General features: G+C 47.3%; 1 protein-coding gene across 4 annotated transcripts in view; it reads left to right on the top strand.

Moving 5' to 3' along the window:
- The window catches only part of CYTH1 (cytohesin 1), a 58,179-nt gene extending 44,780 nt beyond the window's left edge, over positions 1-13,399 (top strand). For 2 of the 4 annotated variants that reach the window (XM_035104208.2, XM_035104209.2), the window contains exons 9-13: positions 257-369; positions 8,017-8,095; positions 9,363-9,434; positions 10,635-10,789; positions 11,577-13,399. In XM_035104208.2, the coding sequence (XP_034960099.1) occupies positions 257-369; positions 8,017-8,095; positions 9,363-9,434; positions 10,635-10,789; positions 11,577-11,655 (498 nt within the window). In that variant the 3' untranslated portion in view covers positions 11,656-13,399. Of the gene's footprint in view, positions 1-256; positions 370-3,206; positions 8,096-9,362; positions 9,435-10,634; positions 10,790-11,576 lie in introns of those variants that run through there. The other 2 variants (XM_035104206.2, XR_009557203.1) reach the window with 2 other exon arrangements.
- The last annotated feature ends 1,898 nt before the right edge of the window (positions 13,400-15,297 follow it).

Below are 15,297 nucleotides of genomic sequence, written 5' to 3'. Positions count from 1 at the left end.
CTGGTCGCATTTGTCCATCTAACCCACTATTTTCCTGTTGTGTTTGATCTGGTTGACAGAGACTCTCTCCTGGTCCTCAGGCAGAGATCTTTCACATTGCCTGCTACCCGTTACTTTTTTGCATGTTAGATGTGGAGGATTTCACCCGGCACCTTCTGCATGCAAACGCTGGTCCCTTCCCAGGTTGGCTATTCCTCCTGGGAAGCAGGACTTGGACTTGCACAGGCCCCCAATGCGTTTCTCTTCCTCCTACCAGAATCTGTACGAGAGCATTAAAAATGAGCCCTTCAAAATTCCTGAGGATGATGGCAATGACCTGACGCACACTTTCTTCAACCCAGACCGTGAAGGCTGGCTTCTGAAGCTCGGTGAGTGCATCTGCGCAAGGTGCAAGGCCTCAGCCATGTGGAGCAGTGCGGCTGTTGCCATGGCATAGGCTGCAGGGAGCAGGGAGCTCGGCTGCAGTCTGGTGACTTCTTCGTTTTTTTATTTTTTGCATGGGGCTCGGTGGCCACAATCCAGCACATCATATACCATTGTCGAACTCAGGATGCTTTCCTAATCATCCGTACTTCAGCAGGATGTCCAGCAAGGGCAGTCTTGGTTGCAATGCTCAGGGTCCCCTTAACTTGGGCACGGCTGACTGGTTTCGGCGATTTGGTGGCGTGGGGTGCTTATGACAGTGAGGAAGACACATTGGTTTCATGGGCCCCAGGAACAGCAGATAAACTTGGGCTTTCTCTCCCTGGTTCCAATATTCCTAACCACAGTGGACTAAGCATTAGCCCAAGACTTGTCTGTGGTTCTGTGCTTCTCACCTGACATTGGAGGCTATTCTCTGGCATCACCTCCCACATCCCCGCTGTGTGCGCACCGGCAGTGCATGCATGGCACCTGCAAGGCATTCACCAGCCCACCAGCCCTTCCCTGCGCAGCCCTTGACCATCTTTCTCCTGCTCACTCAGAATGTTTCAGTTGTCTTGCCAGGTTATGGCTGGAGCAGCTCCCTGGCTGGTTTGTTTCTCCTATTTCTTTCCCCACCACCTTTAGGGCTGTTTAAATCTCTTGGAATCTGCAAATCAAATTTGAAAGCACAAATCCTCTGAATATTCAAATCTGCAGTTGCTGAATCGTTAATGAATGGAATTATTCATCTATGTTTGAATGTGTAACTACCCTCGTTTTGCTTGGAGCATTTTATGAAGTAAAATGGAAACAGATGCTTTTGATTCCAAGGGATTGAGGGAGGATGCACACACTCGAGATATTCCTGGGGAATGATGTCTGAGCTGAGACTCAGTGCCTTTTAAATCGCACCCTTTCTTTTCCGTTCAACCAAAGCCATGCAACAAGATGACAAAAGATAGATAGATAATTGTTGTTATTTAGAACACACATTTTATTATTTTAAAATAAGAGGTTGCATTGCGAGGCAGTGGAGACAGAAATGAGGCTTGCTCACAAAGCAGACTTAAGGACAGGCTGCTAGGTGCACCGTTACGGACATGGATATAACTTGAGAATATTTTACAGTTTACAATTTTAGACCTGCACATAAGCAGCAAATATATGGTTGCTTGAAAACCCAGTTGTATATTACAGTGGTGATTGTAGCAAAACATATTTTTGTTTGCTGTAAAGTTTCCATTCTTTGTTAGCTCTGTTTAGAAAAGATACGTGATCCTGAAGTTCAGCCAGAAGTGGAGACCTAAGAGATAGTTTCACTTTGGACTGGGAAGGATGTTTTCTGGCAAAAACGCCACAATTTTCTTCCCTACAGCCATGCCTCCAGATCCAGCCAATGGATAAATAAGTGAAGACACAGGAAAGACCATAACCATGCTATAGCCAAGGCAACAAAATCGATAACACAGGATAACATACACCATAGCTGGCTTATAGTTAAATAAGTCTTGATTGAATCTCATGATCAAATCATCTTTTCTATTTATTTCAAACTCCAGGCCTCTTGTGTCTCAGTTCAGGAAGCATTCACCAGATCTATGTTGGTGTGTGTATCTGTGTCAGGTGCAAAGGTGGGGTGTGTGGGTTTGTTTTTAACGCCAGATTTTAAAAATTGTGACTAAAAAACTGCAGGTACTAATGCAAAGAGTGCAGACATTGCAATGAGAACTCAGTTCAGCCTTTTCAAACTTTGGGAATTTCTCCTGTGGCTAACTTTCTCAGAGACAATAGAAAGAATTGGCCTGAATCCTTTTCTTTGCAGATATGTGAGCTTTTCTGCCTGAATGGGGATGTTTGAATTGGGAATTCTAGATTGCAGCTATATCCAAATTTAAGCCCCCTGGTTCCCAATACTACCTGTCCCCGTCACCACCACCCCCCCAATTACATGGGAAGGAAGTCCCCTTGATCCCTGCGGGACCTTTTCCAATGCTAAATCTGCTAAGTTAGGAGCAATCACTCAGACAGCATCCTGTGGTTTTACCCTTCCACTGAGTGCCCAGGACTTGTTAGAGCTTCATTCTGGGTTACAGTGCCGCAGGGTTGCAGCAGAAAGCAAAGACATGCCTAAAATCCTTGGAGATTGAGATTAATTTGGCCCGTGAATGCTCCAAACTGTGGTAATCACCAGAGGCGATTCCTCGTGTGTACACGATTTTGGGGGCAGGGGCCTTGGCTGTCTTCTAGCTGAATCCCAGCAGCAAATTGCTGATTGCTTCCGCCTGCGAATGATGCATGCCACCCCCACATGGAGGAGTCTGGGCTGCAGGCCACTTTAACAGCTGTCACCAGCCCTGGCACTAAAATCGCTAATTCCTTGCCCAGGGAGCCGTTTCTGTGGCAAGCAAGTTCCTGACGCTGTCAGGATTTTCTAAGCTAGCCACAAGGACGAACCTATTTTTTTTTTGCCAGGAGTTCCTGGGGCTTTTGTGTCCTTGGCTTTGGCACCCTGGTGACCTCAAGGTGGGCACTCCCCTTCTTGGTATTCTAGTGGAGAGGGAGACCTGCACCACAACAGGAGAAACGTGGGCCCTGTTTTGGGAAAAACCCTTCTGCCAACCCTCTTTCCCTAATGCTCAACACCTTTCATTAGCTTGGGCAGTGGCCCCCTGCTAGCAGCAACTGGGGTGTGCGCCAAGGGCAGATTTGATAAAGTCCTTTGTTTTTTAATTTTCTTTTCTCCCTCATTTTGTATGTTTCCATGATTTTGGCACTGCCTTTCCCTGCCCTCCAAACTCCAGGAGGTACGTACCCCCATATCCCCTCGCTAGCTTTGCTGGGGCCAGGGGTGTGCTGCCATGCTTGTTTATTTTTCTGTTCTTTCGTTATTTTAAATTGCTGGTGATTATTACTAGTCTTATCGCTGCTATTGCCACCGTTGCTAACTGGCTGCACAGTCCATGGGGAACTGGGGGACAGGTGGGATGGTGGGTGGGACTGGGGGCGGTGGTGGGAAGGCGGAGCTTCCGTGTCATATTTGACCCACCCCTCAAAAAATTGCCCCAAAGAAGCTTCCCGACAGGGCCAGGTCTGAGCCTGGCAGTATCTCTCTCTCCAGCTTTGTCAGTACCCTGTATTGTAGGAGTCAGAATCACACTGTAGGGCTTGCCGCAGGATGCAGCAGTGAAGAGCCAGCCTTTTGTCTGCCCCAAAGAGGCAGGGAGGTAACTATGCCACTCAAGAAGAGGCAGCTCCTCGCGGCATGGACGTTGCTGTCCAGTATGCCGCCTTTGCTTGAAAATAGCAGTGCGGCCGCATCTCTCTGGGAACTGACACTGAATCCGGCCTGAGAAGGTACATAGCCACTGAGCCTGTTTTGCCATTGCCAAGAAACTCTGTGTGCGCTGCTTAAGACTGGCTGCTTCCTGCTGCAGAAGGCCCAGCAGTGCAGCCACAGCACGTGCACAGCTGCTATCATGAAACCATCCAGGCATTGGCGAGGCCTTATTACCAGCCCTGCAGCAAGCAGCTGGCAAACCACGGTTCCTTATCCCAGCAGGCATAGCTGTTCATGGTGGTGGGGTGTTCACGCATGGCTGCGCTGGTGCTACCTGCACTTGCCCCATTATATTACTGCAGCTCACATGACAAGCCCCACCTCCTGCCTCCCAACATGCCCGCAGAACTTTCTATGCCCCGCTGAAAGCTCTTCCCCTTGGTTCCCCCCCCCTTCCTCCTTATTTGAGGCTATGTGCTCATCTCCTGTCTTAAAACCCTCCCTTGGCTGTTCCCCAGCCGCATGGCTAACCTCATCCCCTCCCATTAAGCGGGAGAGGGGGAAAGCTAGTATTAAGAGAAAGCCACATTCCTTCCATGGAGAAAATATCTCAATTCATTTCTATTAAAGTTTAGAACTGCAGAAGCCCGGTTATTAACGTAGGACATTTGTCCTGAAGGGCCCTAAGAATTTGCAGGCAGCAGAAAGAAGGGGAGGCCTCCGTGTAACAAGGACTAATGGAGTATTAATTGTGCTAAGCTGATGCATGCTGGCAGCCGCATGGCATTGGAGTCCCAGTTGGTAGAGGGAAGAGGCCCAGACAGCTACGGAGGCGCTGGCGGGGACGAGCTGTTAAGATCTTGATTGGGTAACGCGTCATGGTTCTTACCAGTCCATTTATAACACTGTAAATCCTTTCCAATCCTTATCCCGCCTAACTCTGCAACAACCCTGTGGAGTAGGTCATTGCTTCCATTTTTTAGAGTAGGAAGGTGGAGGTGGAGACGGGGCCTTCGCCACCCAATGGTTCCATAGCTGATGAGTCTTTTGTGCCATCCTCTGGAGAACACCGACTCCCACCATCATAAAAGAAGGCAGAATGTTAATTTGTTTAATGTGATAGAATCACAGACTTGTAGTGTTGGAAGGGATCACTAGGGTCATCCAGTCTAACCCCCTGCAATGCAGGAATGTTTTGCTCAATGTGCTGCTCAAACCCGCTACTCTGAGATTAAGAGTCTCTTCCTCTACCAACTGAGCTATCCCAGATGTATTAGCCTAAATTGCGGTAAGCTTTTTTAGAGTTTCTTGGCAACCAGAGTAACTTAAAACAAAGAATCAGCAGAAATTATTGTGGCTTATTTCTCTAGAAGTCTCCAGACCGCTAAAATATATATCCAAAGTATATATTGTATATTCCTGGCTTCTAAATTTAATGCCATGTCATGGCGGAGGAGGAAAAGCTGCATAATGAGTGGGCAGGGTCTGTTTCCTCAGCTTCTTAAAACTGACAGCAAATTGGAAAACCTCTCAAACAACGTTGCTTCTTGAACATTTGGTAGCCGGCTTGAAAGATTTCAAAACTTTGTGGACTTGGCTTATAGAAGGTGGGACACACTCACTGAACAGCAACCATGGCTAGAAACCACTGGCTAATATCCTGGTCTCATGAGCTTATTTATACTCATCCTGAGGGAAAAATACTTTGGATAATTCTAGCTTGTTATCCCTTATTAGCAGCTTCGCTTGGGGGCTCCTTAACAGGGTGTGTTGGGTAATGACACCCCCCTCCGCTTTGTTCACATGGCTGTTGTACCTCAGATGCTGTTCTAGCATGAAAACAACTTCGTGAGTGAAATTCCAACTTGGGTTTTTGCCTCAGACCCTTAACACAGCCTGTTTGGAACTTGCACACACTAAAAAGCATCTTTTGTCTAGTGCTCCCTAGAGATGTTTCACTGTGTACTCTTCCGATAGGAAGGTAGCAACCTGCCTAATACCAGGTCAAACCATTGGTCGATGCAGCCCAGTATTGTTTACTCTAAAGGTGGGGAATCTCCAGCCCATAGGCTAATCTCGGCCCGCAAGGCCTTTCCCCACAAATCATGCCCACCTGTCAATCAGCCGACATCACTAATTAATGAGCAGCAGGGTGGAGTTCAGTTCTGGCTTGGTTGTGCAGACAGGCACTTGCAGCCAAAACAGGATTTATATCTCCTCCACCCCTCCATCAGCTGAACAGCAGAGCCTAAATCCTTCTACTTGGAACAGGTGTATGTAGTCAAGGCAAGCAGAAAGTAGTGTTTCATAAGCAAAGGCAGAGTGCTGGTGAAGTCCCCTCCACTGGCTTTCCTTGCAAAACACACCTTTCTTTCTAGTGAGTGGATCCTCCTTTCGAGGAGGGGAATAGAAGCTGCTTCCAATTGCACTTTTCAGCCTTAAGACTGTGTTAAAGCACTTGCCTCTGAAAGTCTCCCCATCTTCTTATTGTAAACCCCCAACATAGGGTTTGAAGGGGAGCCACATGAAGGCTTCCAAAGCCATGCCTGTCTGCCATGTGACATTGTGTGATGGGTGGATCAGTAGCCCGGTCCACCTGTCAAACTTGTCCCATGAGGCCAATCTCATTGGCCTCTGTTTCCTCACTCTGTTCTACTCTTGACTGGCAGCAGCTCTCCAGTGTTTTGGGTTGAGAAGGGCCTTAAGATCCCTGGCATTCCTCGTAAAAGGCGTGTGCCCCACCACCACAGAGTGAGGATCCCTGCAGTGGCTCTTTTAAGAAGGTTGGCATTGGTGGTGAAGTGGGCCGCCCCATGATGCCAGGGGGCTCCCAACAGGTGGGGTTTTCTCTGTTCCCTGGGGACTGTGGCAGGCACTATCTGGAGCAGTTGGCTTGTTTTGTCTTTTTTTTCCCTTTTCTTTCCCTTCTTGTGTTGCTGAATGAGGTCTCATTGTTGTATGTGCTGGTCTGTGGCTGTCAGGACCTCCCTAGGAGGGGTCTCTAGTGTTCTGCACCTTTTAAATCTCGTTGGCTCATCTCCACTGCCGTGGGTTTGAGAGAGCTGCCAATGCTGACAGAAAATACCCAAAGTTGTTGCCCTCTCAACCACTGAGATCTTTCCATCTTTGCCTCCCTGTCCTGTATTCCCCACCTCTCTTGGACGTGCTGTTGTTTGCAGCCTCTGACTGAGGAGGCCAAGCGAGGAGGGTCTGCAGCTGCAGCATTCTGTGGTTTTCTGGGGGCCTCTTGGTGTTCAAAATGACCCCCGCTGTATTGACTGGCGGTTGCAAGGTCTCCGACCCTGTACTTGGGATCTGAGCTGTCTGGTATGGATTCTTTTATTTTTATTTTTATTATTATGGTGACTGCTTGTGCAAAAACTTTCTCAAGACCCTGGATTTGGATCCTGGACACTTGAGTTTCAGTGTCAATTTTGGAAGGGCCACTGGAGTCTCCTGTGTTTACTGATGGGATGGTAGGTGGGGGCATCTTTCTCAATGGGTGCCAGTTCTAAGCCAATCCCCCTCCCTCTCACCTCACCCTTACTAAAAGTCACCAGAGCAGGATTCCATTGAACTTTTATTCTGAGATGGGTCATGTTTGTATTTCAGCCCCCCACCCCACCCTCTGCCTTTTGGGTGCAGCTCTGGAGGCCCAACTTAAAAGCCACGCTGGGGCAGGAAAGGGAATAGCTGATTCCTGTAGTTTCAATACTCATCCCTTTTTAATCTTGAAGCTGTTGTTAAGGTCTGCTTCTTGCCTGGAACTGTATGTATCCGGGCAGGCAAGACTCAGGGACAAGAACCCACAACTGAAAAAGACTGTGTAGCCATGGGTTGTCTGTTGGGAAGACTCTTGGTTTGTCTTTCTTTTTAAATTAGTTGGAGCTGGCTAGGAGACATCTGGGTAGCTTCAGGGCAAACAGAATCCCATGAAGCTCAGACTCTAAGCTACAAGCTTTGTCCATAAAGAGCCTAAGTAGATCCCAGCACTAGCAGGACACTGATGCCTCTTCCTTCCCCAGCATGTCGGCAGATCCATGTCTGCTCCATAGTATATGCAGTAGGGCACTTCTCTTGATGACCACCATCTCTGCCTGCCCCCTTCAGCTGATATGCTCACCATGTAGCTACTGGCTGCTGCTGCTGCTGCTGCTGCTATGGTGGTGTGCGGCTGGCTCTGGCTCTGCTTGCACTGCTGATGCCATTCACTCTCTTACACCGCCTACTTGTGCCTATAGGCGCTTAGCTCTGCCTTTGCCTTAGCTGCTCTTGTGCTCAGCACCCTTCTTTTGGCCTGGGCATGCATTGTCAAGCTTGCTTCTTCTCTGCACAGGTGGACGGGTGAAGACGTGGAAACGGCGCTGGTTCATCTTGACGGACAACTGCCTTTACTACTTTGAGTACACCACGGTGAGTGGCACAGGGTGCTCTCGTAAGTGTCCATGAACATGATCCCATGGTAGGATTGCTAATGTGCAGTTTTGAAAGATGGACTATGGTATGTAGTCTTAGGCTTGTGTAAGAGCCCAGGACATGGGTTATCTGGAGTCAACTGCATAGCTGAGCTTTTACTGATTGGTGTAGGAATGGTGTAGAGCAGGCTTCCTCAACCTCGGCCCTCCAGGTGTTTTTGAGACTACAATTCCCATCATCCCTGACCACTGGTCCTGCTAGCTAGGAATCATGGGAGTTGTAGGCCAAAAACATTTGGAGGGCTGAGGTTGAGGAAGCCTGATGTAGAGGTACTGCAGATAAGGATTCAAGGTGGCTTACACATTATAAAAGAACAACTAAAAACATAGGAAGAAAAACTTAATTATAAAAAGCAATTAGTTTTAAAACTATAAAGGTTTATTTAACTATTAGAAAGGTACAGATAATTAAGTTGACAAAAAGCATGGCACCAGCCCTTTCATTAAAAGCAAGTCAGTTGCCCAAAGCCTGTTGTAACAAGAAAGTCTTCAGCTGCTGGCAGAAGGACAGCAAGGAAGGAGCCAGTCAAACTTCTATAGGGAAGGAGTTCCAAAGTCCGAGAGCAGCCACCACAAGGTCCTCTCCCACACCCCAAAGGTGCCTGTGAGGGTGGCGGGACTGAGAGAAGGACCTCCCCCAAAGATCTCAGATCCTGGGCAGGTTTGTATGAGGGACTGCGGTCTTTCAGATAGCTAGGACCTAAACTGTATTGGGCTTTATAGATTATATAACCAGCACTCTGAATTGTGCCTAGAAACAGACTGGTAGCCAGTCAAGCTGTTGTAACAAGGGGCGCTCTATAACCAGCCCCAGTCTACAATCTGGCTGCAGCTCTTTGAGCCAGATGAAGTTTCTGGACACTTTTCAAAGGTAGCCCCATGTAGAGTGTGTTATAGTAATCCAAACGGGATGCAACTGAGGCATGTTCCACTGTGGCCAAATCAGACATCTCAAGGATATATATTGGGTGCAGCACATTCTGTTGTGGACCCATGAAAGCGAATGCCCTAATAAAACTGTTAAGTCTGTCAGATGCCATGGTTGTGTTTGCAACAGTAGGCTACTCCTTTCAAATGAGCATTAAGGATGAATCTGTCTGAGAGCATTGTTCTTCCTGTTCAATGTTGGGATGGAAGAACCTGTAATATTTTGTCAGAATGAACCAGCCTGGATGTGTCTGAATTAACAAATTGTCGTCTTGCAGGACAAGGAGCCACGAGGCATCATTCCCTTGGAGAATCTGAGTATCCGTGAGGTTGAAGATTCCAAGAAGCCTGTGAGTTAATGCCAGTGCTGCAGAGCACTTCCTAACTGGGTGGGAGCCTAGGCTGCAGATACTGTGTGCATGTGAAAAGAAAGAAAAGGATGGTACCAAGAAAAACTGAATTATGCAAATCATTAACTAAGCTTGCCCACTTTTGTAGAGTTGATTCTGATTCTGCCATGGGGGAAGAGGCAAGGACACCCAGCTGGCTACAGAAAAATCCTGCGCAGGGATAAGCCAGGCTTTTGAGACTTGACTCATCTTTTCTGCCCTAAGAGCAAAATGCTTGATGTGTTTAAGTAGATGTTGATGTTTGCAAGATGATGTTAAACCTGCACAAAGTACTATTTTCTGTGCTTTTGCAGTGCAGGATATGCACTGTCTTTTGGAGGTTTCCAAGGTGTTGAGGGACCCTGTACCATCTGAGCTGTTAGTGACTGCACTTGGATAATGCTATCAGAGCTTAAATAGCCAAGATAAGAAAAAGGCCCATTCCTGTTCACAGGTAGTTCGCTCCTTCCTCTGCTTTGTGATCATAGAGTTGGAAGAGACCACAAGGGCCATCCAGTCCAACCCCCTGCCAAGCAGGAAACACCATCAAAGCATTCTTGACATATGGCTGTCAAGCCTCTGCTTAAAGACCTCCAAAGAAGGAGACTCCACCACACTCCTTGGTAGCAAATTCCACTGTCGAACAGCTCTTACTGTCAGGAAGTTCTTCCTAATGTTTAGGTGGAATCTTCTTTCTTGAAGTTTGAATCAGTTGCTCCGTGTCCGCTTCTCAATCCAACCAAAAAGTCTCCACCCATAGTTTCCTGGTTTAGATGAAATGGGAAACTCTGGTTGATCAGCGATATTTCTGGTTTGTTTTCTCGAGGAGCAATGGGGCTGCATGTGTGTGTAAAAGGCTTATTCATTATTATGTCTGATCTTCAGACAGCTTGCCAGTGATTTTTATCAAGTGGTTCTGGTGATAGCTGCAGTGGGCCAGGAATGCTGGCTCAACCAGTGGAATTATGGGCCCTTGGTGAGAGTTGCCTTCCCAGAGCATTGCATTGCTGCCAGGAAGTCATACTAGAGAATTGGTTACTTGCTGTCAAAAATCCTGTGATTCCTGCTCTTGAAGGATGTCTGGGAAATCCCTGGAATATGCAGAAATTTTGAGCTGGTGTTGGCCACAAATCAATTCTGTTTATCCTTCTCTTCTTGCAGAACTGCTTCGAGCTGTATATCCCTGACAACAAGGACCAGGTGATCAAGGCTTGCAAGACTGAGGCAGACGGACGTGTGGTGGAAGGGAACCACACTGTGTACCGCATCTCTGCACCCACCCCAGAGGAGAAGGAAGAGTGGATGAAATGCATCAAGTGAGGAGAGGCAGGAATGATGTGAAGGGATCTGGGTGGTTTGCTTGAGCAATATGTCATTCATTCATTCGTATGTTGCTTTTCCGCACACACAAAAATGCTCAAAGTGGCTTACGACAAAGAAACAAGGGTGCATTTCAAACAAATACTACAAAACAATTTCATAATAACGAACAAACAAAAAACACATTTCAGTGCTATAAATATAACAAAGATTACTTAAAAATGTAGCATCCAGTAGCAAAAATTAACAAGGGAGCTTCAGTTTCACCTTAGCCCTAGAAATATGCCTCCCATGATGTAGCTCACAGTCCTCTCCTGCAGCAGCTTCTTATAAGGCTTACATGGGCAAAGGGTGGGGTAGCTGTAAACACCCTTCCCATGAAAAGAATTATTTCCGCTTCCTCCAGATTTGTGTTCTCCACCCTCTCCTCACTGTGCAGGAGGTGGGGGCGCAAATCTGTAGTTAGGTGGGCACCTGGAATTTTGGGGAGGAGATGTAGCAGCTGAGAATGGGGCCTCTCTATAGCTCCCTGGTTGAGATTTGCCAGTGGGTTGTGAGTTATGAGGGGGAAATAGGGCAGCCCTTAATGAAGTACAGTTCCCCGATCTTCCCGCTCCCTCTTCAAGCTAAATCATGCTTCCTTCCAGAAACAGTAGCTAAGGGGGTGGACTGATCTTATAATTATGTGCTGGGTGGCATCTCCAATCAGTTGGGGATTTCCCTTAACACATTGTGGTTTCTCTTTCTCCCCCCCCCCCCAACCTCCCACATGTGTCTCTTCAGAGCTGCAATTAGCCGGGATCCATTCTACGAGATGCTTGCTGCACGCAAGAAGAAGGTCTCCTCCACCAAGAGACATTAGCCACATGGCTTTGTTGAGTAGCAGTGACATTGGCAGCTGTTGCCTCTCCGTCTCCTGGCAGAGAGGAAGAGGAGCGAGACGACACAGACCCGCCTGCTCTATATTATGACCCCGAGGGGGACTAGCTTCAGCTTTTGCTATTCTTTTCTGGTTTGGGGGCAGGAAGAGTTGCGGGGGGTAGGCTATGTTGATGGCAACCACCAGCTCTCACTGACTTATTTAATTTGCAAGAATGCCACCTCCCTGCCAGCCCCTCAGCTGGGCAGCTTGAAGCCAAACCGCGTCACTGGTAGCCCAAGTGGCAGGAAGAGAAGAATTGTTGGGGTCTTTTCTGCTACCGTGGCTGACTTGTTCCTTGCCTGTGCCGATGGTGAGGCAGATCTATTCAAGCTGCCAGCGAGAAGTGTCAGCTGTACCAGGCTTTAGGCCTAATACTCTCGGAGACCCTGAATCAGGAATGGACCACAAACTGCCAAAGGCATAGATCAGTCTGCAGCAGAGGTTGGGGGCATGGCTCTCTAGCGTTGAAGCAGAGAGATCCCTGTGGCCCTCTGCATCGCCATGTTGCTCCCTGTTCTTTGGTCAGGTAAGCCCAACGGCTTCTTTCCCCCAAAGCAGTTGAGCTGTATGCTCTTTTACGTTTAATTTCCGGGGTTCTCTGTTGCAAGGAGTTTTATTAACCACGCTGAGTAATAAGCAACCCAGAATGTCAGTCCCAACAGCTGGCATGATGAATAGCAAGGCTGCCACCTCCAGGATTTCCCCTGCCCTCGTTCTAGAGGGCGCTGACTTAGGCTGCCTCGTATGTGAAGCAGGAATGAGGCCAGCAGAGGGCTCACTCAAGCAACCTTGCCAAGATCAGAAGGCGGTGCTCTTGTGAGCTAGCGGCATGCATGTGGTTGTGGGTGGGCAGGTGGCGTAACCCTCATGGATGCTTTACAAGGAGGCTTTTCACCCCTTTGCCAGTGGCTGCTGGGAACCATCTCACCCAGCAACTGGGCACAAAAATTTATCCCTGCAGCCAGAGCTTCCTCAGTTTGTTTGTTTGTTTGTTTAACATTGCAATCGGGAGCAGACAGAGCTGAAGAAAAAAAAGACCTGCACCATTCCCTGCTACCCTGAAGAAAGAAGTTGAAACAGGATGGCTCTGGATTCTTTGACATAGGATATCTTCTTACAGTTGCACTTTTCAGTAGAGGGAGTGGATGAATTGGGATGAAGGCTGTCCTGGACCAGTGGGGGCACTTCTTGGCTCAGAAGCACAAACAGATGATTGGTTGCTGGGGAACCATTGGAAGCCCAGGATGGGTGGGGTTTGAGATGATGGCTTATGCCTGGAGCACTGAACTGGGGTTGGCCATAAGAAGACTGTTTCTCCCGACTGTTGATTTCATTATGCGCCTTGGAAAAGCTCCAGTTTCCCCCAGCTCAGTATTAATCTATTTATCGGAGATGTACATACTCTCTGTGTAGATTTTTCTCCTTTTAGATTATTTTGTATTTGTTTTTAAATAAGAGGATTGTTTTCTGTGAAACATAGCAGAATTCTAAAAAATTGCTGTGGCACAAGGGGGAGGCGGGAAGCAAGGGGGTTGCAAGAGGAAGGTGGAAGTTACTCCTGGTCAAAGAGTTTGGTTACAGTTTTTTTTGTGTTGAATCCTTTTCTACCCCCATTGTTGGGTTTTTGTTGCCACAACCTTGTGATCTAGCACAGAGCAACTGCAGCAAATAAATGTTGATCTCACATTTGGCTCTATGCCCTTCTTTGGCTGCCTCTGTCTCTACATTTATGTGGTTTTCCTATTTGAGGTTAGTAGTATTGCATCAAGCAATTCAGGGGCCTTGCCAGTTGGGGCTGGTAACTTGGGCCAGTCTCTTTAGGGCTGTAAGATTGGGGACATTTCTGTAGCCGTACTGAGGAAGGGTTTCATTGTGGCTTCCCTCCCCAGCTTTAATTTTTCTTTATCTGCCGGGGGAAGCTGCTGGTAAGATTGGTTTAAGTTAAGGGACCAGAATGTAAAGCATTCATCTGGCTTCCCAGCATTGACATTGGTTACTGATAGCTTGCATTAGGAAATGAGGTTCCAGTGGGTTGTATTCAAGCTCGCACTAAGCTGAACAGTCAGGGCAAGGAATTCTCTTTGCTCAACAGAATGTTCTTTCCCTAAACATGTTCTGGAAGATCCCCCAACCCTCTGGAGCAGAGCTGGGGATTGTGTGTTTGGGGGTGGGGGTGGGAAGATGGGAGTGGAAGTCCCATTGTGCTAGCAGAAATCCTTGCACAGGTGCAATTATTTAACTGAATACTGCCCAGGGTGTTGTTTTTTGAGAGGGGCTTAGAGAAGACCCTGGTGGATTTGGGGTAAGACAGCAGGCTACAGTGGGGCCCCTAGTCTGTGGATGATTTGGGTTTGCATCTCCACAGTACAGTAGTTAACAACTTGCAGGTTCCCCAGCTTGTGTAATCTTTGGGGAACAGCAAGAGCAACCCACTTGTAGGTAAAATGTAAGCATGCCTACCCTGAACCCACCTTGTCACAAACCAGCATAATGTTAAGAAAGTGTTATGTCTATGCCTTTGCAAAATGCAGTTTTTGTTTAATCAGATCCTGGATTTTTAAAGCTGTCTCAGGGAATGTGCGTAGATGGGGTTTACATGCCAGTTGACCTCTATCTATTATAAAGCCTTTAAAATCTTAGTAGCACTGTATACTTACAGAATAACAGGATTACCTCCACAAGTAGGCAACAATTGCTTTGTCTAAATAACAACAACAACAATCTTTATTACGGTCCATAGACCCATCAATTCGTTACCAAGCGATACACAGCTGGGACACCCCGCCCTCACCACTCAGACATCTTACTCAAATTCGGAATAGGAAACATTAGTTCTTGTGACCACCGATAAAAACTTTGCCACTGCTAGTGTTCTGGCATTTGACCGGTCTTCCAATAGGAACCTGATATAGAAATCCTCTGATTTTCCTGGGAGCAAGGCTAGCAGGGGTGAAATCACTTCAGCCCTAGCTTGCTCAAACTTCCCACAGTGCAGCACAATGTGTTCTATAGAATCTACATCATGGGTGCACGAGCACAGTCTTTCCTGGTAGGGTACTCCTCTCATCCTGCCCTCCAGCACTGCAGAGTCTAAATAACATCCAGCAAAACTTGGGTGTTCACCTCCAGTGTGTCTCAGATTCTACAAAAGTGAATTAATCGTGAGTCAGAGAATTGCATTCAAAATACACATTAGCAGAACAGAGGTGGTGTATCAGATGCAGACTTTCTTGACCAGCACAGCTATTCCTGATAATGGAGAAAGTGGGGTTGAACTTTGGCTAATTTCCTGCGTGGGTTCTTAGTAAGAACTTCAAAATTCTGTTCGGGTCCACTATATTTCTTTTAAAGATCCCGCTCTTGCTAAAATTTGTTCAACTTTTCAAACTCATGCAGCCTGAGCAGCAACCAGCAGGTGGCAGCAAGGTATCACATTTGGGTTTGTAGGGGGGGAAAGAATGCTTATCTCCAGAAATTACCTTACCTTAACACTCTAGTTCTAGCAAAATAAAAAAATTCCTTCAGTAGCACCTTAAAGACCAACTAAGTTTATATTTTGGTATGAGCTTTCGTGTGCATGCA

This window comes from Zootoca vivipara, chromosome 2 (genome assembly GCF_963506605.1).
Source record: "Zootoca vivipara chromosome 2, rZooViv1.1, whole genome shotgun sequence".
Classification (NCBI taxonomy): Eukaryota; Metazoa; Chordata; class Lepidosauria; order Squamata; family Lacertidae; genus Zootoca; species Zootoca vivipara.
The sequence above is the reverse complement of the archived record's forward strand: the minus strand, read 5'-3'. Positions and strand labels throughout refer to the sequence as shown.